At 44.6% G+C, this 24,522-nt stretch overlaps 1 protein-coding gene across 1 annotated transcript in view; it reads right to left on the reverse strand.

Moving 5' to 3' along the window:
- MDM4 (MDM4 regulator of p53) overlaps nt 1–24,522 on the reverse strand; it is a 67,115-nt gene that overhangs the window by 35,689 nt on the left and 6,904 nt on the right. The window contains exons 2-3 of the mRNA XM_073667037.1: nt 20,822–20,930; nt 17,841–17,915 (exon numbers count right to left, since the gene is read on the reverse strand). Coding sequence (XP_073523138.1) covers nt 17,841–17,915; nt 20,822–20,896 — 150 coding nt within the window. The 5' untranslated portion in view covers nt 20,897–20,930. The remainder of the gene's footprint in view (nt 1–17,840; nt 17,916–20,821; nt 20,931–24,522) is intronic.

A 24,522-nucleotide genomic window follows, 5' to 3' on the forward strand; every position in this document is an offset into this window, starting at 1 on the left:
CTCTGCTTGTAGTGCAACTGGGAGTTATTTTCAGACTCTTCATTGGGGCTCATGTGTACTCTCGTCTCTCAGATAATGCTAGTCACAGCTCTGCAGCTGATTTAGTTGTCTCGGACACTGCTGAGCTGTGATTGACAGCATCTGGGAGGGAGGTATGAAAGTGCACGCCCCTGACAAGACTCTGAACGCACGCCCAATTAATCTGCAAGTAGATTTTTCACATACTGTGCCCCAAAAGTAACAAGTGTGAACCTGAGAAAAGCAGCAGAGTCAGGGGACCTCAGGGATATTTTTTACAAGGTATTTAACTCAAACCTATAAACTGTATAATGTGCAAAAATGATAACGGTGGAAAAGGATGGTGGGGATGAAAGCTGCATATAAATTATGGATACTAATGTAATCGTGTAGTTTACAGACGTTTCTAAGCAGTGGAGACTGGCCTCCTGTCTAAATTGGGGCATGACCACACAATGTTGCCAAAACTGACCACCGTGATAGCCAATTGCCACCCAATTGTGCTGCCTTTGGCCCACTGTGGATAGATGGAGCTTCGTCCGCACCACCAATCCTCGGTCTCGTCCTAATCGGACTGGTGGTCAGATTGGAAATCACCTGATGAAGCTACCTATAATGAAAGTGAAAATACATGCATCCAGAGGGAATAGCGTTGTGACTCAATGTCAGAAGTTCTCCAAATACATTAGATGGTTGTCAGATGCAGCCAAGATTGTCAGGTTAAACCCACATTAACCCTTGTCTGGTACTATGGGGTCAATGTGACCCCATGCAGATTGCATATGTGGTTGCCAACACATGTTGTTCCACACTATTATGGCATCTTATGCATTATGCAGTTTCAACTGATACATTGCACATGCTATTTTCAGTTTTACTCTTTAGTTTATAGCTATACAACCATAAAGGACGATGGGGTCACTATGACCCCATGGTACGGCTTGTGTAATAAGGCAATAATTCTAGTTTTTTTATTTTAGGTGACAAAAATGGCAAAGACAACTGAGTACTGAAGCAGAAATAATTGCTGCTCTAGAAAGTTACAGAAAGTGATGAGGAGGACATTCTTAGTTTGACAGAAAATGATACTGAAGACAAAAAAGCTGTGACTGATGAAAGTGAACAAAGTGCTAGTGATTGTGATGATATGAGAAGAGTATATTGGGAAGGATGGGGGTATTAGGAAAAATAAATTGTAATGCTCCAAGGAGGCCAGGACCAATAAACAATGCGGTACATGCCAATAATCCAGCTTTATTTTGATGATTCAATGCTGTCCATATTTCCACATGGACAAAGTTCAAACATACTGGAAAGAATATTAGAACTGTGAGGACCACAGTAAATTGATGTGTAATAAGTGTGAAGCATGGGTAAAGAACAAAAGTTAATAAAAAACAGAAGATCAATGCAGATAATTCCAAATATGAAAATTGTACATTTCTATTACTCCACATATGACCATGTTTCATGTAAATGGCAAATCTTCACCTTTATTAAAACATCCTGACACCAAAAAAAAGGTCAAAGGATGACTGAGGGAGTGTATTTCATTATTGAAATAAATCCTGACCAAAATACATGTATAGAAATTCAAAATTGGGTGGTGGGGTCATATTGACTCCAGGGTACGACTAGTGATTTTTTTTTTCCCTGTGGTACCAGACAAGGGTTAATGCAGGGGTCGACAAAGTTGTTCTGAATCTAGGAGCCAGCCAAAAAATTTAGGAGCCAGAATTTTTTTTGTTGACAAACTGTACATATAGACCCCCTCACACACGGCGTCTCCCCGGGGAGCACGGCCTTTGTATGTACTTACACAGGTAGCGGGAGATGAGAACGGGCCCCCGGCCACAGCGATCCTTCCCCCCAGGGCCGGCTCCAGGTTTTTCTGGGCCCCGGGCGAAAGAGTCTCAGTGGGCCCTTTTAACACATACACGATTCATGATGCACAGATACGGCGGAGAAATAAATAAATAAATATTATATCTATATATTTATTACACATGGCCCAGCCTGCCCCCTCATCCTTCACATACGCAGACATATGCGCGCGCACACGCGGTACGCAGACATATGCGCGCGCGCACACACGCGGTACGCAGACATATGCGCGCGCGCACACACACGCGGTACGCAGACATATGCGCGCGCGCACACACGCGGTACGCAGACATATGCGCGCGCGGTACGCAGACATATGCGCGCGCGCGGTACGCAGACATATGCGCGCGCGCGGTACGCAGACATATGCGCGCGCGCGGTACGCAGACATATGCGCGCGCGCGGTACGCAGACATATGCGCGCGCGCGGTACGCAGACATATGCGCGCACACACGGTACGCAGACATATGCGCGCGCGCGCACACACGGTACGCAGACATATGCGCGCGCGCGCACACGGTACGCAGACATATGCGCGCGCGCGCACACGGTACGCAGACATATGCGCGCGTGCGCACACGGTACGCAGACATATGCGCGCGCGCGCACACGGTACGCAGACATATGCGCGCGCGCGCACACGGTACGCAGACATATGCGCGCGCGCACACACACGGTACGCAGACATATGCGCGCGCGCGCACACGGTACGCAGACATATGCGCGCGCGCGCACACGGTACGCAGACATATGCGCGCGCGCACACGGTACGCAGACATATGCGCGCGCGCACACGGTACGCAGACATATGCGCGCGCGCACACGGTACGCAGACATATGCGCGCGCGCACACGGTACGCAGACATATGCGCGCGCGCACACGGTACGCAGACATATGCGCGCGCGCACACGGTACGCAGACATATGCGCGCGCGCACGCACACGGTACGCAGACATATGCGCGCGCGCACGCACACGGTACGCAGACATATGCGCGCGCGCACGCACACGGTACGCAGACATATGCGCGCGCGCACACACGGTACGCAGACATATGCGCGCGCGCACACACGGTACGCAGACATATGCGCGCGCGCACACACGGTACGCAGACATATGCGCGCGCGCACACACGGTACGCAGACATATGCGCGCGCGCACACACGGTACGCAGACATATGTACACATACAGACATACACATAGATAAAACAGACAAATATATATACACAGTCATATACACTGACATTCACATACATGCACTCACACAGACCCATTACTAATATTTTTAATATGGGGATTGGGGAAGCCTCACTCACCTGTCCCCGGTCCAGTGTCCTGTCCAGCAGCTCCTCGGGTATGGGGCAGTGCAGGGCCCCCGGCGTGTCACAGACTTCATGGCCCTGGAACATCAGAGGGGCCCACTTGCGGTCGGGTCCGGGCCCCTCCCGCCCATCTGTGCAGGACCTCCGCTCCGACGGTGTTTGAATGCCGGCACTCCCCCAGACATGGCCGCGCGCTGTGCGGCTGTGTCTGCTAGTAATGATGCGGCAGGAGCGACACACAAGCACAATTAAAGGTGCAGTGCCGTCGACCCTGCCGTGTCATTACTAGCAGACACAGCCGGACAGCGCGCGGCCATGTCTGGGGGAAGTGCCGGCAATCAAGCAGCGCCAGCGTCCCTGAACAGGTGCCGAGGAAGCGGCCAGGGCCCCGACAGTGAGTGGGCGGGTGGGTGTGTGGGCCCGGCCCCGACAGTGAGTGGGCGGGTGGGTGTGTGGGCCCGGGCCCCGACAGTGAGTGGGCGGGTGGGCCCCTCTGATTTTCCAGGGCCCCGGCACTTGCCCGGGTACGCCGGGTGCTGACGCCGGCCCTGCTTCCCCCGTAACCCAACTCTCCCTGTCCAGTCCCGGAGCATAAGGGGGGCGGAGCAAAGTGGAGAAGGCGGCCTGAGCGATACTGTCCCTGCTTCCTCCGATTGGATGACTCCGTGCAGGAAGTGGGATTGGATTGAGAGTATTTTTTTTTCTTCTCAACTCCTCAAGCACCAGGCAACATTTTCTAGGCGCCACTGGCGACTAGGCGCCTGGGTTTGTCGAGCCCTGGGTTAATGTGTATAGGTGCTATAAGTGACATATTACAGTGATCATCCTATAGCATGTGCATTATTCTTCTGGATCGGGTATTTGTTTAACAGTACAGACAATATAATGTTCATACTATAAAACAATTAGATGTCAAGAGAAAAGTGAAAATACAAACCAGGTAGGTAGTATACAAGCCACAACAATAAAAGAAGCGTGGGTGCGCTACTACGAACAGCAGCAGCAGTATTGGTAAATTCTCATCTACTCACTTATTGTATAATGCAGGTATTTACTGGAGGTGGATCTGGACAGTTTTCTTTTCAAGAGCTTGCCAAATAACAGTTCTTTATATTGGCATGCTCTGAAGTGGATATAACAATCCATTCAGAAGGACCTTGGGTTACAAGTGATTCTTTTTTCAAGGTTATATTATCTGAGAAATTTATTTTCCATTCTAGTAAATTCATCCACCACAGCTGTTTTGATAGCATGCAACGGATGACAGCAAGTAACCTTTAACGCGGAGTGCACACGATGCGGTTTTAATGAGTTTCCGCTGCAGTTTTTCCGCCCAATAAAACGCTTGGTAATAGGTCTGCCACATATAGCAATGATAATCCGCATGTGCTGTGCACATGATGCGGAAATTTCCACTCCAGATTATCATTGCGGCAAAAACCGCAGCATAACCAATTCATGCGCGATTCCGCGGTGAATTCGCGCCCATTGACATGCATTGAATTTGCGGCGTTTCAATGAAAATCAATAGGCGCAAAATCGCACTGTGGCTGGTACCCGAGTCGGGAGAGGAGACTCCTCTCATCCGACCGCTGCTCTGGCTGATAACAGCGAGAGCGGCGTGGATGTGAGGAGCAGCAGTCTGCTCTTCCCAGCCCGCAGTAGTAAAAAAACAAAAAAACACCTTTATACTCACCTGTCCGGAGGCCCCCGATGTCCTCCTGGTCGCCGGCAGCGATCCTCTCTCGTCGGCGGCCAGCGGTACACTGCAGGGTGCAGGCTCGCGCCCCGCAGTGTACTGCCAGGACCTGCGGTGATGTCACTGATCACCTGATGGTCACGCGACCATCAGCTGATCAGTGAGGTCAGCGGTCAGCTGATGGTCATGTGACCATCAGCTGATTGGTCTCATGACCGATCAGCTGATTCTCATCGTGAGAACATTCACAAGAATGTTCCCAGTGTCTAGCTCACCGGGGCTCATCAGCTGATCTTCAGCTGATGAACCCCAGTGACCTACTGCAGCCTGTATACTGACAGGGTGATTTTACACCGCTGTCAGTATACAGTGCTGTATTCTACAGCTGTGACATCAGCGATTTCTGATGTCACTGCTGTAGAATTGACCCGGATCATCACGGGACACTTGGCAGTACGTGGACTGCGTCTTTCAGCAGAGAGGTGAGGGCTTCGCAGCAGGGCTGTGGAGTCGGAGTCAGTTTTGGTTGGAGTCGGAGTCAGTAGAAATGTACCAACTCCGACTTTAAAAAAAAATGTATTAATATTTCATAATTGAACTTTCATATGAATTTTATAAATGTTACTCAAATATATATGTTCTATCAAACTATGAACAACAGTGATAAGCAGTTCTGCTGGAGATAGCGACATTTCTTACTTCTTGTGTGTCACTGTTCTCCACTGCCCTTATCTAATCTTATACTTGGTTAACCTCATGCAGCCCCAACCCCCCTACTTACAATGTATGAAACTGAAAATGTGTTGCAAATTCTTTATAGTAAAGCTCCTCCTCTAGACTAGATGTTTACTAGGTGTGAGTCTTCCAAGCATCTCACAGCTGCTATTCAGAAGAGGAAGACTGTAAGAAGTATTATCCTTTCAACAAACTTTGCATTAGTTAACTGTGAGTACATGAGGAATAACCGTATTACTGACCACTATATCAGTTGTACGACCTGGCAATAATTTTGTACAATTGTTTTTAGGAAAAACAATTGTCATTTGGATTGTGAATGCAGAATTAAAAACCTGAGAATGTCAAAGAAGCGTCACATTAAATCAGCTGTATTTTAACATTTCACCATCACTCAAGATAGAAAACATTATGTCTGTCAGTGTATGACAAATGATCCAGACGAAAACAAATGCTGTGAAGCCAAGATCAGTGCATATTCAGGCAAAGATAAAAATGCTCCTACCAGAGCTTCTAATCTAAAGAGACATTTACAGCGCTTTCATCCAGAAGTACTGAAAGCAGTGGATGAGAAAGACTGCATCCAAACCAATGAACTAGTGCCCAGCTCTTCCAGCCAAACAAAGGAGCAGAGAACTTTGCAGCCATCAGTTGCAAGATATTTTGTCAGTGACAAAGTTACTGTGACAATGACAGTAGATACATTTAAAAAACCGATCATAGAGCTTGTTGTAAAGGATAGTGTGCCTATTTCATTATTTTCACGACCAGCTTTTATGTGTCTGAATGGGGAAATGGCCCGCAAGCTTGGTGTTTCTCTGGAGAGAGAGAGAGTATTAGAAAATTAGTAATAGAAGAAGCTTTTAAACAAAAGGAAGAACTTAAAAAAACTCTCAAGGGACGCTTTCTGTTTCTTAAAATGGATGCCTGCACACGTCACAGAGTGAACTATTTTGCCATCAATGTCAGATTTGTTTGTGACAAAAATGAAATAGTTACCAAGACATTGGCAGTAAAAGACACCAAAGCTCATCTCACACCAGTGAGTTTCTCCAGGTCTTGGTGGAAAAGGTTCTGCAAGACTATGAACTTAAAAAAGAGCAAGTTCTTTCTGTCGTAACTGACAATGCTTCAAATATGATAAGTACTATTAAGCTAATGAATGAGAGTAATGATGGTGACCAGCAGCTAGAAGAACATTCTGGGTCCACAGACACAGAAATGTTTGAAATAGAGGAACACAGTATTGTAACTGAGGAGCAAACTGAAGTTGCTTCAGATGAACAGCAACATGATAGTTTAGATGATCTTGTTGAAACTGTGTCAATACGTTCTTTCATTCATCACATGCGCTGTGTTGTGCATACGCTACAGCTGGCTATAAGAGACAGTCTGCAAGAAGGACATGCTGCTGCACTGATTGGCAAGGTGAGAAAATTGGCTACTGTTGCCAGAACCCCTAAAGTTGACTCAATTTTGAAGAGACGTGCTGGAAAAGGGGCAATTATTGATCAAGCCACACGATGGGGCAGTACTTACTTAATGATTCAGCGCTTGGTTGAACTGAAAACCTTTCTTGTAGACATGGCTAACCCTCAACTGACGCTAAATGAAAGTCCGTGGAATCAGGTGACTGAGCTGGAAAAATTGCTAGAGCACCCATTTACAGTGACTAAAAAATTACAAGCAGAGGACTTAACTCCAGGTATTTTCTTAAAGGAGTGGAAGAACCGGATGTTTCGCCTGTCCCAAAGAGGAGGGTTAATTGCAAGTGGCATTGCTACGTCAATGAAACAGAGAGAGGAGCTACTATTACAAAATAACATTCTTTTGGCAGCTGTTTATGTAGACCCAATGCATCGGATTCTTCTAGATGATCAACAGCTAACTAAAGGAAAAGAAGCTCTGTTTGAAATAGCAGTAAGGATGAAAGGGTTGCAGAACAGTCAGGAGGAACAAGAAGAATTTGGTCGTCCTGATGAAGAATTTAATTTCGAAAAATATTTGGATCACAAGGACCGTGCAAAGCGTTCCCGCATAGAAGAGTCATCCCCATCAAAGAACACAGCCAGTACATTTCAGCAGAATTTTTCATGTGCACTAAAAGAAATTGAGAAATTTGACCGTTCAAAAATAACAGTGCAACAAGCGATTCCTCTGTATCCTGACATTGTCAGAGATGTTGCCCGAGTGGTTACTGCTTTGCCACCAACCCAAGTTAGTGTAGAGAGGTTGTTCTCTGCTCTCAAAATAATTAGTTCAGATTTGAGGGCATCCATGAAGGAGAATCTGACAGAGGCAATACTTTTTCTGAGGACAAATTTATAGATTTCTTCTTAACTGCATAACAGTGTTTATTGCATATTTACTTACAAGAGTTTAGAAAAGTTTATAAAAGTTATTTGCTATATTCTAATTGTAGTCTAATAAATATAGTTTTTGCTCTAAGTGGTCTGATTACTTATATGATGGTGAGAAACTGAATAAGCACGATGTTAATATTTTACAACAGTAAATTTATTGTTACGAATTGGCCATTTATGAAGGAGTCGGAGTCGGAACCTGATAAAATCCAGGAGTTGGAGTCGCAACTGTGGCTTACCGACTCCACAGCCCTGCTTTGCAGAGGCGTGCAAAAAAATAATTAAAAAACGTGTGTTTTTTATTTCATTAACATGCTTTTTCAATAAAAACAGGGCCAGAATAAAGTGCCGACCATTTTACTACGCGGTTAGTCTCTAGTCACTAGTGTCCGCAACAGAAATTTGACCACTAGAATGTATAGAATGCGGTAAATCCGCATGGTTCAGTGAACACATGTGGATTTACTTGCGTTCAATAGAATGCAACGTTTTGGACGCAGCAAAAAATATGCGTCCAAAGTGCTGCTACGTCTGAATTATCGGCACAGAGCCTAAAATGAAAAAAGAAAAAAAAAAAAAGGCATGGGCTCACGGGTCATTTTTATAACCAGCAGAGGGAAAGCCGACCGCTGGGGGCTGATATTAGTAGCTGCGGAGGGGGCCATTAGCCAACAATGTTCCATGGCTATTAATATCAGCCCACAGCTGTTTGTTCAGCCTTTACTGGCTAAACAAACATAACTGTTCTTATAGGCTTAGGAGGGTTTTTTTCTGGGATGAGCTTTAGCTTTGAATTGAACCATTCATTGTACCATTCAATGTGCTGAAGAATAGGAAAAAGTGCAGTAAAATGGCACAAAAAAACAAAACTCAATTTCAACATTGCTTTTTTGTGTTTGGCTTTTATGGTGTTCATTGTGGAAAAAGATTATCCAGGTCAGTATGATTATTGCAATTCCAAACTTGTACTTCATGTTAGTGGTAAATTTAGGTAGATATGATTTGTGTTTATGACTTGCTGATGACACAAAGCTAGGAGGGATAGCTAACACTAGAGAAGAGAGAGAGGATTCAAAAAGACCTAAATAAACTGGAGCAGTGGGCAGCAACCAACAGAATGGTTTTTAACAGGGAAAAATGCAAAGTACTACATCTGGGCAATAAAAATGAAAAAAGCATATACAGAATGGGAGGAATAGAGCTAAGCAACAGTACATGTGAAAAAGACTTAGGTATACTAATAGATCATAGACTGAACATGAGTCAACAGTGTGATGCAGCAGCAAAAAAAGGCAAATACAATTCTGGGATGTATTAACAGAAGCATACAGTCTAGATCACGTGAAGTCATTATCGCACTTTACTCCTCTTTGGTCAGACCTCATCTGGAATACTGTGTCCAGTTTTGGGCACCACATTTTAAAAAAGACAGACAAACTGGAGCAAGTTCAGAGAAGAGCGACCAGAATGGTGACTGGTCTGCAAACCATGTCCTATGAGGAACGGTTGAAGGTTTTGGGAATGTTTAGCTTGCAAAAAAGAAGACTGAGAGGAGACTTAATAGCTGTCTACAAATATCTCAAGGGATGTCACATTGTAGAAGGATCATCTTTATTCTCATTTGCACAAGGAAAGACTAGAAGCAATGCGATGAAACTGAATGGGAGGAGACACAGATTAGATATTAGAAAAAACTTTTTGACAGTTAGGGCGATCAATGAGTGGAACAGGCTGCCACGAGAGGTGGTGAGTTCCCCTTCAATGGACGTCTTCAAACAGAGGCTGGACAGACATCTGTCTGAGTTGATTTAGTGAATCCTGCTTTGAACAGGGGGTTGGACCAGATGACCCAGGAGGTCCCCTATGACTACCATTCTATGATAAAAATATCAAATTTGACCAAAAAGTTGAAAATTTCGCAATTTTCAAACTGAATTTTTATGCCCTTAAACCAAATAGCTATACCACACAATAGTTAATAAATAACATTTACCACCTGTCTACTTTACAGCGTCATTTTTCTCAACGTTTTTTTTTTGTTAGGAAGATAGAAAGGTTAAAGTTTTTCCAACAATTTATAAAACATGTGTTTGTAGGGACCACATCCCATTTCAAGCGACTGAGGGGCCTATGTGACAGAATATACCAAAAGTGACACCATTTTAAAAACACCCCTCAAAGTGCTCAAAACCACATTTAAGAAGTTTATTAACCCTTCAGGTGCTTCACAGGTATTAAAGCAATGTACAAAGAAAATAAAAATTTAGATTTTTCCCAAAAAAAAAAAAAAAAAAAAAAAAAAGTGTCCCTTTAGCCCCAAATTTTTCATTTTCCCAAGGGTAACAGTAGAAAATGGACAGCACAATTTATTGTGCAATTTCTCCTGAGTAAGCTGATACACCATATGTGGATGAAAATTACTGTTTTAGGTGCATGGCAGGGCTTGGAAGGGAAGGAGCACAATTTGACTTTTGGAGAGCTAAATTGTCTGGAATAGATAGTTGGCGCCATGTCATGTTTGCAGAGCCCCTGATGTACCCCCCCCCCCCACACCCGACACAAATTTTGGAAACTAGACCCTCAAAGAATTTATATATATCCTACAGAAAGAAGGGAGTGATTAACCCTAAAAGCTAGAACAAAATAAAAGAGACCTTTTGAATATAAAAAATATCAATAGTTATTACTACATAATAAAAATAAGCAAAAATATACTTATGTCATACAAATGTATAGTAGTGGATCAACGGTGAGGACAAAAAGGGGCGACATCAAGGACAGAAAATGTAATCAAAAAGTGATTGGGTATAAAAAATGACTGACTAGGTTATGTGAGCCTTGTGCCTTTGTAGAGGGCCACTTAGTGGTCATACCACATCATTACCATCATTTTCATTAAACATATTGAGAGTATTTTTTTATTGCCATGTGTATGGTCATCAATCTTCCCAGCTGTCATGGATACACCAATCGTCAGCCAATTGCGTAATTGTCCTGACAACTGGTGGCAGCAGTGAGATCTGTGTGATCTCTCCAGTGACATCTGTGACAAAGTGGGAATAGTGGTATTGCGAGCAGCCTGCGTGGCCTAATCGTGCCACCATGGCCTGCACCATCTCCCATCAAGCACATCTGGGGCTACATTGGTCGGCAATTGCACAGGAAGCTGCCAGCAGCAGATCTTGATGATTTGCCCAAGTGCATTCAGCGTGGCAGAACATCTCAGACAATCAATAACCTCATTGATAATAAGCCATACTCAATATTGAATAAATCATGTTTTTTTTCCCTTCTTGGGGTTGCAATGCCATTGTTGAGGAGTGTATTACACCATGACTGAAGGACATCAGATATTATAATGTACATAACACTGGATTTCGGTGTGCACAGAACATAAGATATTATACAGGGTAATATGTGAATGGTATAATATGTGATGTTCCGCAGTTATTTATGCCAGTCACACATTGATCTATAGAATACACCACATACATACACAAGATAACAGATGTTGTATACAGTCCTGTGCAAGAGTCTGCAGAGGTTCATTGTGAGTTAGAACAGCAGTCTGAATGCAGTTTCATGCAGATCGTGTGATGCTGGAGCTGACGAGGACCTCCCACTGACAGAGTGACCCGATCAGTATGACGGTGCAAAATGCAGCTTGAAGTCTCACTGAGCGTCAGCAGAGCCGCAGACCATGCAGAATCCTCCAGAGGTGAGCAGTGTTCTGCCACCTCCTCACTCCATAAACATCCCCCTCCTACTGAAGCTGTCGCACTGGATGGCTTCCCCACACAATGATGCGGCTTTAACTCACCCCAATACTAATCCCGCCTTCAGGATTCTGAGCACAATCAGAATCGTGCAGAAGACAGATGATGGCGAATTAATAAAATTAATTTGATCAATCACCCGGCCCCAATTACACGCGACTGTTCTAGTGAGATCATCAGTAAAAAATGTTTTGGACATTATTTTCTACAGATAACAGTTTATGACAGCTGCTATACACTGATATTTTTAACTAAACTAACCACCCCCCACTCGTTTAGAGTCAGAATGTTGATTTTTCATTTACATGCAAAGATTGGCTGGGGCTGTTTGTATTTTTGGTGTTTCGTTAGTGCATACACCTGTCCGCAGTTTTTGGCACAGTACATTTTGTTCGCACAAGGGCTTTCCAAATTTGACTTTTTGAACAATATTTGTTTGATCCAAAGTTGCATGAAAGTGTTGGCATGCAAAAATTATTAGGTTGTATTTCTTTTTTTAAGCCATGAAATAAATGAAAGCTTCAGTGGAAATAGCAGCTGTTTGTTGAGAAATTAATATTTTAACATTTGCAGATGACTGTGAAATATTTTATGGCCTATATTTCAGCATTTTTGAGATAAACATTTGGTGCTTTAAACGATTGTGGAATACATGAATTTTAATATATGTTTATGAGGTTGCTGATCCAGTCTGTGAACCCCAGATATTTGACACCGGCTTGCTAACACCCCTGTCTCACCAGTCGTTCCTGTGAGTGGTCATTATGAGATGAATAAATTCATGTGACTACAGCAGCCAATCACTGACCTCAGCAGTCACATGGCAAATAGGTTGCCATCACTGCTAAGGCCAGGATTTAGCTGCAGCAGTCACATGTGTGGTTGGATCTTCATCACTGCAGATCAGAGGGAAGGCTGGAGCCACAGGGATATTGGGAGGTCCGTAATAGTTATTTTAATCCCTCCCCACATGGCCAATATTCATTTTTGCATCTTCGTTTTTCTTCCTTTTCTTAGAAGACCCTACACTTGATCTTTCTGCTGATAGCTGTAGGAGAGAATAATTTTGTAGAAAGCCGTTTTTTTTTTTTAGTTTTTTTTTTATTTTAAAGACACCATTCTCTTTAGCATAGGAAAAAAAATCCAAATAAGGTGGAATGGTTAAAAAAAAAGGCAGAATTTGCAGGGTTTTTTTGTTTTTAGTTTTTACAGTGGTCAGGTCCGTTTGGTTATGACGATACCAAGCTGTACAGTTTTATTATGTTTTAGTAGAGATGAACGAATTTGCAGGGCCCAGATCCAATGGCTACTTAAGTAATCTGTGGCCACCAGATGGCCCCAATAACTGCCTCCTACCTGCCAGCATTCCTGGCAACTCTTTGATTAGTAGGCCTGGCATGGTGTAAGCATTGATTGAACTCTGCTTTTATCTCCACAGCATCCCTGAAATGAGTTGTGATAAAAAGATGGAAGCAGAAGCAGTGAGTGACACCAGCACCGCCCCAGAGCTTCCATCACTGCCCTCAAGTGAATCATCATTAGGGAACAGCGCTGGGGTCCCTCACCCTGCTTCTATTCATGGGGCGTCGTTGGTGTCACTCACACTGCTTCTGTCTCCCTGACTACGTCTTATTTCACGGTTCGAATCTGCGGCGGCAAGGACAGAAGTAGAGTGCCGCCACTGCCCTCACCTCTCCCATAGCTTCTATCAGAACCATGGATTCAAGACATCAGAGGGTGGCTATGAAGGAGACTGTTCTATGTAACTGCAGCACGGCCCCCTGATGAGGTCCTGTAGCAGGAGTGATAGACGTTGTGGGGAAGCGAGAGAACCCTCAACCTCGGCACAGAAAGTTAAAAATAAACAAAATATAGGAACTAGCAGAATAGAAAGATGTGGAGTAATTTATAATAAAGCCAATTCTAAGTGTTTAGGATACCAGCTAACACTCACTACAGATACCTGCAAAATCTTACACCACTCTGTTTGGAATATTGTGTACAGCCGGCGTTTCAACCAAGGGTCTTATGCCAGATTTTAATCAACCCTTATCCAGACGACAACCCAAAAATATTCCTACATGAGCAAATGGTAAAGCTTTTTCAGGGAACTTCTCCCACCCTGTGTTTGGCAGGAGATCTCGAGAAACGCAGTCAACACTTCTACATGTTTCATCTAGAGAGAAAACCAATAAAAACTACTCCTCATGTTCTGGTTTCATACGCCCTCCCTTCAGCATAAATTTAATCCTAGCATCCCTAATTGTTGTTGGAGAGGAGGGAATGCTGGAGGTGATCTACCCCATTTGTTCTGGTCATGCCCAAATATACAAATGTTTCTGGGAAACTGTCAAGCCCTAATGTGTAAAGTAATTGGCCTCCGGTTCCCATAGGATCCAAAGTTGTATTTACTCAATATATCACCGTTTCAACTGGGTCATAAAGTTAAACAGCTTTTATTACACATAGCAGCTGCCAGATGTTTGATAGACTGTACGTATAAGTCAGTTCATCCCCCAATACAAGATATCAGAGGTATGGAATATCTTACAGCTATATTGAATAATACTATTGAGTGATTTAATGCAGTTTGGACTTTTTGGGTTGAGAGAGACTACTAATAAGCGTAGTGGTAATTTGTTATCTTGGGTCATACAGCAAGTAAGGTTTTCATCTCTCCCCCCACCCCTGCTTAGCATCTTGTTTAACCCGCAACTGGTGAGGTGGGGTTTTTGTCACGCAACTGGTGATGTGGGGTTTCCTATACCCCAGTGTTTAGAAATCTCTTATTTTTACAGAAAATGCAAAGATCACGTTTGTTTTAATCGTTTTCTTATTGGCGATTGATTACACATGAGTATAACAAATTTTTGACACCCACAAATGGACGGAAGCTAGTGAGACACGTATCCTCATACCAGCATTTTTCAATGAATGGCAGCCGAACAAAAATTCCCTGGGGTGTGGCAAACCCCACCTCACCAGCTGAGGGTTAAACAGAAACCCTGACACAAGAACACAGGTTTGTGTTGAGTTTATTCGTTACCGATGACCGTTCTGTTTATCGTTAGCAACAGATGCATTTTCTATCTTAAATGTTTTTGACTTGAATGAGTTTCATTCATTTTTTCCTTTATGTAATGTTATTTTGAAAAATGTAATAAAATTCAGTTGTAAAAGTGCTTAGGGTGTAAAAATATATATTTAGAAAGGACATTTTAGGTATCAAACCACCCCTTTAATGTTATTTAATCACTTGTACTATATAGTTATAACAGCAGTGATCGGAGCTGGATCCGTTTAGAGGCAGAGTGCAGATGTACAATGCAGTTGAAACTTGCTTTGTATGGAGCAGACTATTCACAGACACACACCATAGGACATATTACTACGTCCTATGTTGGGAAGGGATTAGTGCAATCCCCGTTTTGTGTCTGCTAAATTTAAAAAAAAAAAAAAAAAAAGAAGAAGAAGATCTTGGGCAACTCTTTAAGGGAACCCGATCATCATTTTTAGCAACTAAACAGTCCCCAGTGTGTTGTTAGTAGTGATGCAATGTGCATCACTAACATGTTGTTTTCAATCATATCAGAGCCGTAATCATCTCCAAAAATCATTTTGGATAGTTATATAGTACCTTCTCTTTCAGTCACAAGCTCGTCATATTGAAGACGCCCACACACACTGATTGATGTTACGGCTTGCGCACTGACCAGCGGCTCCCCGCCCGTGCTTGCGCACTGACCAGCGGCTCCCCGCCCGTGCTTGCGCACTGACCAGCGGCTCCCCGCCCGTGCTTGCACTGTATCTTGGTGTATGTACCCAGCTTCATTGACTGTGTGCGCACTCTAACACCACAGTGGGGACAGTATAGTTGCTAAAAATGACGTGACAGGTTCCCTTTAACCTTCCTAAAAAATGAAAGCTAGTCTATGACATTATCCCAACATAAATTAGACATAGGGTAAATATTAATTATCTAATGGCATGTTTCATACAAGCACGGAAGCTTAACTTCAGAAAACTACTAGTTTATCCAAACAGAGTATACAGACATTACAGCAGGGGATCGCAGAGGATTCATTTTGTGAGGTAAAATATTTTACTGCCCGCGGCATCAAAACCACCACCCCTATGCGGGCGCCCATCAGCCTGTATGGGGGACTATGCGGGCGCCCATCAGCCTATATGGGGGACTATGCGGGCGCCCATCAGCCTATATGGGGGACTATGCGGGCGCCCATCAGCCTATATGGGGGACTATGCGGGCGCCCATCAGCCTATATGGGGGACTATGCGGGCGCCCATCAGCCTATATGGGGGACTATGCGGGCGCCCATCAGCCTATATGGGGGACTATGCGGGCGCCCATCAGCCTATATGGGGGACTATGCGGGCGCCCATCAGCCTATATGGGGGACTATGCGGGCGCCCATCAGCCTATATGGGGGACTATGCGGGCGCCCATCAGCCTATATGGGGGACTATGCGGGCGCCCATCAGCCTATATGGGGGACTATGCGGGCGCCCATCAGCCTATATGGGGGACTATGCGGGCGCCCATCAGCCTATATGGGGGACTATGGGGTGCCATTATCCTGTATACTGGTTGGCCCGAGACTTTGTTCAAGTTTTTCATTTTGGCCCTCTGTGCATTTCAGTTTGGCATCTCTGTCTTTCAGTTTGACTAAACTGAAGCATCCTTAGGCGCATCCAATTACAGGGTAAAACAGTCTACGACAATGATAGAAGCCACTAAGCTGATGTGGGTCGGCTAGGACTGAGCTGCTATGCCATTTCGGGCAAATTGATCCCATTGAAAAGGCGCTCAAAGACAAACAGCAATACCCAGCGGTGTGACACTCAAACACCTGACCTGCTCCTGATAGATTGCAGGCTCATTAATCCTGTGATGTAACCTTACAATGGATCAGGGTTAAATCCCACAACCAAGAGCAGTAAATTATTAGGGTAACAAATATATACCGTATTTTTCAGACCATAAGATGCACTTTTTTCCGCCCAGATTTGGAAGGAAAATGGGGGGGGGGGGTGCATCTTATGGTCCAAACGTTACTTTACTGGATAGTTGCGGTGGTGGTGGCGCGGGATCCTTCAGTAAGGCGGTGGCGGCAGCAGAAGAATATGTGAGATGCTGTCGGCGGTGAAGAGGTGAGGCAGAGCAGCTGGGGCCGGGACCTGTATCTGGCCGGGGCTGGTGTCGGGCTGTGAGCGGCGTCGGGCGGTTAAGCATAGCGGCCTGCGCGGCTATCTTCCTGAGGCCGTGATCTACAGGAAAATGGCGGCCCGAGCTGGCGCATGCACGGCCATCTGAATCCTGCGCATGCCGCTCTGCCTCACCGCCCAACGCCACTCACAGTCCGACACAGAACCCGGCCAGGCTAAGGGCCCCACCCAGGCTAAGGGCCCCACAGCATCTCACCTCTTCTGCAGCAGCCTTCGGGTTCCTGAGGGAGGGAACGGAGGCTACTGTGATCCTGCTCCAATCCTACTGGAACTCCCCACTGCTGGAGCACCGACTTCTTGCATCCAGGGTCCGCAGCATTCCTCCACTTCCGCCGGCTTTCTGAGGGACCCTGCCTCATGTGACCCTCGCTCCACCGCCCCCAGGTAAAATACCATACCTATTCAGACTATAAAATATGGACCCCCATCTTATAAAAATTATTTTTTTTCCTATTTTCCACCCCAAAATTTGGGGTGCGCCTGGTAATACATTTTTGTTACCCAAATACTTTACTGCTCTCTGTTGTGGGATTTAACGCTGAACCATTGTAAGCTTATATCACAGGATTAATGATCTTGAAATCTACCAGGAGCAGGTCAGGTGTTTGGGTGTCATACAGCTAGGTATATATATAGTATGTGTCATGAAAAAAAGCTCAATCACTTGGATAAGTATTAAAAAGCTTTTCTCACAAACCAAATCATGCAAAAAAAAAAAAAAAACTTTTTGAAAGAAAGTGCATTTTCTTTCTGTAAGGAATTACAAGTCAAGCCATGAAGACAGAAAAACTCACCTGTTTCAGGGTAAATGTATCTCCCTTTGCCCCTGCTGTGTGTAGAAGCTTCAGTAGAGCTGGTTGTGGTCGTACCTAAAACATGCAAAAAGAAGGGAAATCCAGAAAGATTAAAAAAAAAAAAAGGGTCTCTGTGGGTCACCTCTTAATAGAATAATGGGTGAAGCGGTGTTGACATTTATATATCCACCATGCTGGTATGTATCACATTGAATTAAACTGAACAGCCTGTATTTTTGTAGCACTACATAAGCAGCAATATATAAAATCATTTGAGCATTAAGATTTTTGCCAGGTATGTGGCAAATTTACTGTTATTAACTATAACTTAGATAAACCATTTTCCTATAGCTCTCAGCACTGGTATCCAAAACTGGTCGATGCATTTTATAAAACATTACATAGTCTAACTGCCTGTAAAGGGGTTTCCCAGTTTCGGAAAAACCTGTCCCCGATGCAGTTTAAAAAAAAAAAAGAAAACATCTAAGGATATGTGCGCACGAGGTCATTAAAGTGGGGCCGCTCCGTAACCTGCCTGAATAAATAAAACTTAAAAAAGAATGAACATTTGCACTGCATATTTTCAGTCTTTTAAACTTTTTTTAACCACTTCAGGTTTCTAAAGACAAGTAGTCAGGGCTGTGGAGTCGGAATCGATATAAAATGGACAGACCAAATTGTTCTTTTAACCTGAGCATTTTAAGTATTTTACAAATGTCTGCTTGGGTTTTTTTTTTTTTTTTTTTTTTTTTTTAAATGTTAATCAAAGTGAGCGGGGGTTTTGTTTTCCATATATATACGGTCGATCAATCAATTGCGTTTTTTTTAAAGAGTTGCTAAATTATTGCGAAAACGTAATTCAGATCCCCATTGGAGTCATTACATGTTTGCCTGAAATTGTTTCGACATTTTTGCGGAACATACAGCTTTTTGCTCTAAAAATTAGTAAAAAAAAAAAAAAAAAAAAGTAAAAAACAAGAATAAAAAGCAGTTTGCTTTTGCATAAAATTCACGAACCATGTGTGGAATTTGGTGGAAAAACACCCAAAAACTTATTTTTATAGAACTGAAATCCGGTCCAGTGTTTTCTTTTTTAATAAACATGTTTCCCGGTTGAAAATTTAATTTACAGATTTTTTTTACCATAGACATTAAAGGCATATTAGGAAGTGCCACAAATCTCTGGTTGGGGTCTGACCAATGGGACCGCTAGATTAGATATAATAATGTGGTAAAGAAAGAAGGTTATGTGACTATTTTATGGTAGGTACTTCACAGATCCTTCTGTACTTTTGGGAGACAGGTGTCTACAGGCTGGGCTAAAGGCGCCGGCTTTGCCATAAAGGGGAGGTTTTAATTAAATTAAATTGGTAAGAAGGTGACATTTATTTTTGCATACTGAAGTAAAAACAAAGTTAAGTATGTATATTTATCAGCATCATAATTATAGACCCAAAGCCCTGACCTTACTCCAATCACCCCAAAAGATATCAAGATAAACGCCTCAAAAGGACACAAAAAAAAAAGTTGAGACAAAATTTAATTGCAGCACAGATTCATCTCAACTAAAAGACGAGATCCTTAGATCAGGACTAGAACATTTCATAACTTTCCCCAAATTCTTATGAAAACATTTATAGCACATTCTGCATTGTACCAATTAACCCAATTTACTATATATTTTAGGAGTCGGTCCATTTTATACCGAATCAACTCCACCAAAATGGACACAGACTTCTAATCCACTGATCTGGTACTGAGCATACATTGGTTATCAGTTCAGACGTATGCCCAGTACGAGCTCCCTTCTTACTGTGCAATTTTCTTCCCAGTGCACAGTGACAGTGCATTCCGTTGCTGGCTCTAATTAGAAGTGACTAGCTGGCAACAGAGCACTGTCAGTGTGCACTGTAAGGGGAGAACGAGCAGGCAGAGACCAGCCCCGCCCCCGAAACAGATGTCACTTTCAGGGGTGGGGATTGTCTCCGCTCACCAGGCTCTCACCTTACAATGCAAACTGACAGTGCGCTCTGTTGTCAGCTATTCACTCCTAATTAAAGCCAACGAGGGAACACCCTGCGCATTAAAAAGAATACTGCAGTGACAAGATCCTACTTAGCAGCCTCTGACTAGTGGTGAGCGAGTATGTTCTATTAACCCTTTCGGCGAGTACGCTCGGGCCGAGCTCCGAGTATTTACAGCTGCTTGGTGATCAGGTTAAATCGCTCTCGTGTGCATGATTAGCAACTGTTTGACAGTTTTATTACATGTGAGGAATGTGTAAGAAATAGGCATTCCTCACATGTAATTAAGCTGTCAAACAGTCGCGCATCATGCACACAGGAGTGATTCAACCATATCACCGAGCAGCTGTAAATACTCGGAGCTCGGCCCAAGCATACTCGGACAGAACATACTCGCTCAACCCTACCTCTGACTCCTGATAGATAAAGTGCCAATTGAGTATCCCAGCATGCACTGAGGATTCTCAAACAAAGCATCAAAATGGAAATAGGTAAAAAGAAAATAAAGCAGTCAGATTAGAGGAGGGAAGGGTAGAGACTTTTTAATTAAACCATATAAAAAAAAAGCAACAAAAACAAAAATTAAAGCACCACTCCAGCGCTTGTTTTTTTCCAGTGCTGGAGCGACGCTTTAAATGTTAGCACCCGATCATATTCTCACTTCAATGTTTTTCGGCACCACTCTAGTCCCGCGATGCCTGGAGACTGACCGGAGAGTCGCTGGAAACGAAGGCGGTGGCAGGTGAGTAGGAGACAGGGGAATTACATTTAAAAAGACTGCACTGCAGCAGTGCAATAAAAAAAAAGCTGGAGTAATGCTTTAAAATAAATAGAGACACATTCAGGATGAAAATCAATATTAGTTTTGGACTACTTTTAATGTCTTATTAATAAATCATACTTGTTACCCTAAAATCAAACAGTAGATGTTTTCTATGAGGCGCTGTTCTCACATACCGCATTTCCCTCAGAGTCCTGTAGGTTTGAGGGGTTCAGTCCCAGCAGGTCCTGCGAGGAGGTAGAAGTTGTCATGTTGGCAGTGTCAAAGCTGTGTGTGAAGATGCAACTACAGAAGAGGAAAACAAAAAGGAAAAAAAAGATAAACCACAAGCACATAACACAGGAGGACTGATGAGCACAAGTATTCCTGTTAGTTAGGGATTGTCCTGCCGCACACCAACTACCAGGTAGATGGCTCAAGTAATGAGAAGTACAGCCAGGTAGGTGATCTGAGGGGAGCTCCCTGGAAATCCAATGCCCAAACTTCTAACCAATATTCCAGTGGTCATGCACTGATAGGGCATGAATGCAGATATCAGAGGGGGAAAAGATCAGAAATTACCTCATGCTATAAAGAATATATTTACACAGGAAAATGCAGATCAGCTACTTGCTAAAAAATAAACCAAACATTAAAAAGCATGCATATAAAAAGGGGCAGAGCTCAAGTATTTAGGGCTTCGTTATCTATGGAAACCGATTTCTTACGCATTTTTTTTTTTTTTTTTTTTTTAAGCTATAGGCTGCGTTCATACTGCAGCTGAAAAACGCCAACAGTGCTGTGTCGCTGCATTCTTTCCACTGCTTCCCTGCACAATCACTAAGGCTAGGATGGCACTGCAACATTGGCTATAATGATTTCCAATGGTGGCACCATACCAAGTGCTGCGACACACACATTTCTAAATGTGTTGGATTTTATGTCACAAGCAACACATGATTTATCATCAATTTGGCCAATTTATTTACAGCAAAATCAATCAGATGTGTAAAATAGTCAGTGACAGCAGATTGCAGACAAGCTGCACGTGTTTTTATCAAGCAAGTTTTCTGGAAGTTGTTGCCCAACACATCGCAGTGTAGCCCTATTCTTGCACAGAAACAGTCGATTTCCTTTATGATTAAGTGATTGTGCAGGGAAGGAGTTGAAACACCCTAGAAATACAGGGCTGTTGCAGATTTCAGCAGCAGTGTGAACACAGCCTAAAGCTGGCCATACATATGCGTGCACACTCAGCTGAGCATGCATGTGTTATGAATTGGGAGAGTGGAGGAGGAACCTCTGGTGGTGGAATATCTTCACTGAGAACAAAGGGATCAGATGTGCTAAGTCTAACAGTCAGCTCCTTCTCTTCCCAGATATCTAACCATAGCTGAAACTCAGGAAACCCCCATACATTGGTCTACTAGTTGCATCATAATCAGCCGACATAATTCTAAGTCATATGACAACAATGAGGACTACGTTACTATACAACAGCGAAAGTCACACCCACGTTCTGCCTATTACATAAATGCTGTGGCGCGTTTTGCCAGTCATCAAAATCAGATTGGGTATAATGAAGATCCATTTTCAATGGGTGGTCCAGAATGCTGATATTGATTATTCTTTGGATAGGTCGTCAAGATCATATCGGTGGGGGTCCGACGCCTGGCACTGTTTCTATATTCAGGAGTAGTGGGAGCTGAACCGAGTACTGAGCTGGAACATGACAGCTCCATACACTGCATAGTGGCCAGTCGCAGGTACTGCACAGCTGTACACACTATCTATTGGATGCCACAGGACCTGCAAAAACTGATCAGTGGTGTGCCACCAGTAGGACTTCTGATATGGAACATCGATATCACCCTATAAAATAAACCTCTAAATTAAACTTAAAATTTCTTAAGGCTGAATTAACATGGAAGCAATTATTTTTTTGTCTGCAAAAAGTGGACCGTCATGTGCTAGATCAGATTTTCATCCATACTTAGTCTGCGTCCTTTTTCATTATCAGCGAGGGATCAGTTCCTCTCATAAAACAAAAATACTTGTAAACTGTCAGTGAAAAGCAGACCGCGCATGAATGCAGCTCGGATACCATCAGTCAGTACGCTCCAATGGGAGAGCTCTGATGGCAAAACCAACCAATATAAGATTTGTGCCAAGCAATCCATTCATCAGTTAAAGAAAAAAGTGAACAGCCCCCAAATAAAAGAATGTGTCAATGCAGAAGCAGTGATAGTGCAAGTATGTAAAAACTGATGTGTGAAGTGAACGAGCCTTTAGGGCAGGGGTCTCAAACTCGGCTGGGTATATGGGCCGCACATGGAAAAAATTTGAATTTGGGGGGCCGCATTCTTTGTTCAATGTGACATTTTTAGTGATACCATTTTTTTTGTATACACCTTTTGAACATTTTTGCCGTGTTTATTTTTTTATGGCTTGGGTCGTTATGGATGTGGCGATAATAAACGTGCACTTTTTTGTGCTTACTTTAGTTTACATATAAAACAGCATTTTTAGTGCCCAATATTTTTTCATGCTTTATTTTATTTTTTATTTTTTTTACAATTTTATTTCCCCCAATTGGCCACATACAGTAATATTGTCTTACAATTAGCATCATATAGTAATAATGGAAAACATCCTGCGGCTCTGTGCCCCATCCAGGTCCCCATCCTGCGGCTCTGTGCCCCATCCAGGTCCCCATCCTGCGGCTCTGTGCCCCATCCAGGTCCCCATCCTGCGGCTCTGTGCCCCATCCAGGTCCCCATCCTGCGGCTCTGTGCCCCATCCAGGTCCCCATCCTGCGGCTCTGTGCCCCATCCAGGTCCCCATCCTGCGGCTCTGTGCCCCATCCAGGTCCCCATCCTGCGGCTCTGTGCCCCATCCAGGTCCCCATCCTGCGGCTCTGTGCCCCATCCAGGTCCCCATCCTGCGGCTCTGTGCCCCATCCAGGTCCCCATCCTGCGGCTCTGTGCCCCATCCAGGTCCCCATCCTGCGGCTCTGTGCCCCATCCAGGTCCCCATCCTGCGGCTCTGTGCCCCATCCAGGTCCCCATCCTGCGGCTCTGTGCCCCATCCAGGTCCCCATCCTGCGGCTCTGTGCCCCATCCAGGTCCCCATCCTGCGGCTCTGTGCCCCATCCAGGTCCCCATCCTGCGGCTCTGTGCCCCATCCAGGTCCCCATCCTGCGGCTCTGTGCCCCATCCAGGTCCCCATCTTGCGGCTCTGTGCCCCATCCAGGTCCCCATCTTGCGGCTCTGTGCCCCATCCAGGTCCCCATCTTGCGGCTCTGTGCCCCATCCAGGTCCCCATCTTGCGGCTCTGTGCCCCATCCAGGTCCCCATCTTGCGGCTCTGTGCCCCATCCAGGTCCCCATCCTGCGGCTCTGTGCCCCATCCAGGTCCCCATCCTGCGGCTCTGTGCCCCATCCAGGTCCCCATCTTGCGGCTCTGTGCCCCATCCAGGTCCCCATCTTGCGGCTCTGTGCCCCATCCAGGTCCCCATCTTGCGGCTCTGTGCCCCATCCAGGTCCCCATCTTGCGGCTCTGTGCCCCATCCAGGTCCCCATCTTGCGGCTCTGTGCCCCATCCAGGTCCCCATCTTGCGGCTCTGTGCCCCATCCAGGTCCCCATCTTGCGGCTCTGTGCCCCATCCAGGTCCCCATCTTGCGGCTCTGTGCCCCATCCAGGTCCCCATCTTGCGGCTCTGTGCCCCATCCAGGTCCCCATCTTGCGGCTCTGTGCCCCATCCAGGTCCCCATCTTGCGGCTCTGTGCCCCATCCAGGTCCCCATCTTGCGGCTCTGTGCCCCATCCAGGTCCCCATCTTGCGGCTCTGTGCCCCATCCAGGTCCCCATCTTGCGGCTCTGTGCCCCATCCAGGTCCCC

Source organism: Phyllobates terribilis, unplaced genomic scaffold, assembly GCF_046119375.1.
Source record: "Phyllobates terribilis strain yellow unplaced genomic scaffold, ASM4611937v1 Scaffold_2__4_contigs__length_985480577, whole genome shotgun sequence".
Taxonomy (NCBI): domain Eukaryota; kingdom Metazoa; phylum Chordata; class Amphibia; order Anura; family Dendrobatidae; genus Phyllobates; species Phyllobates terribilis.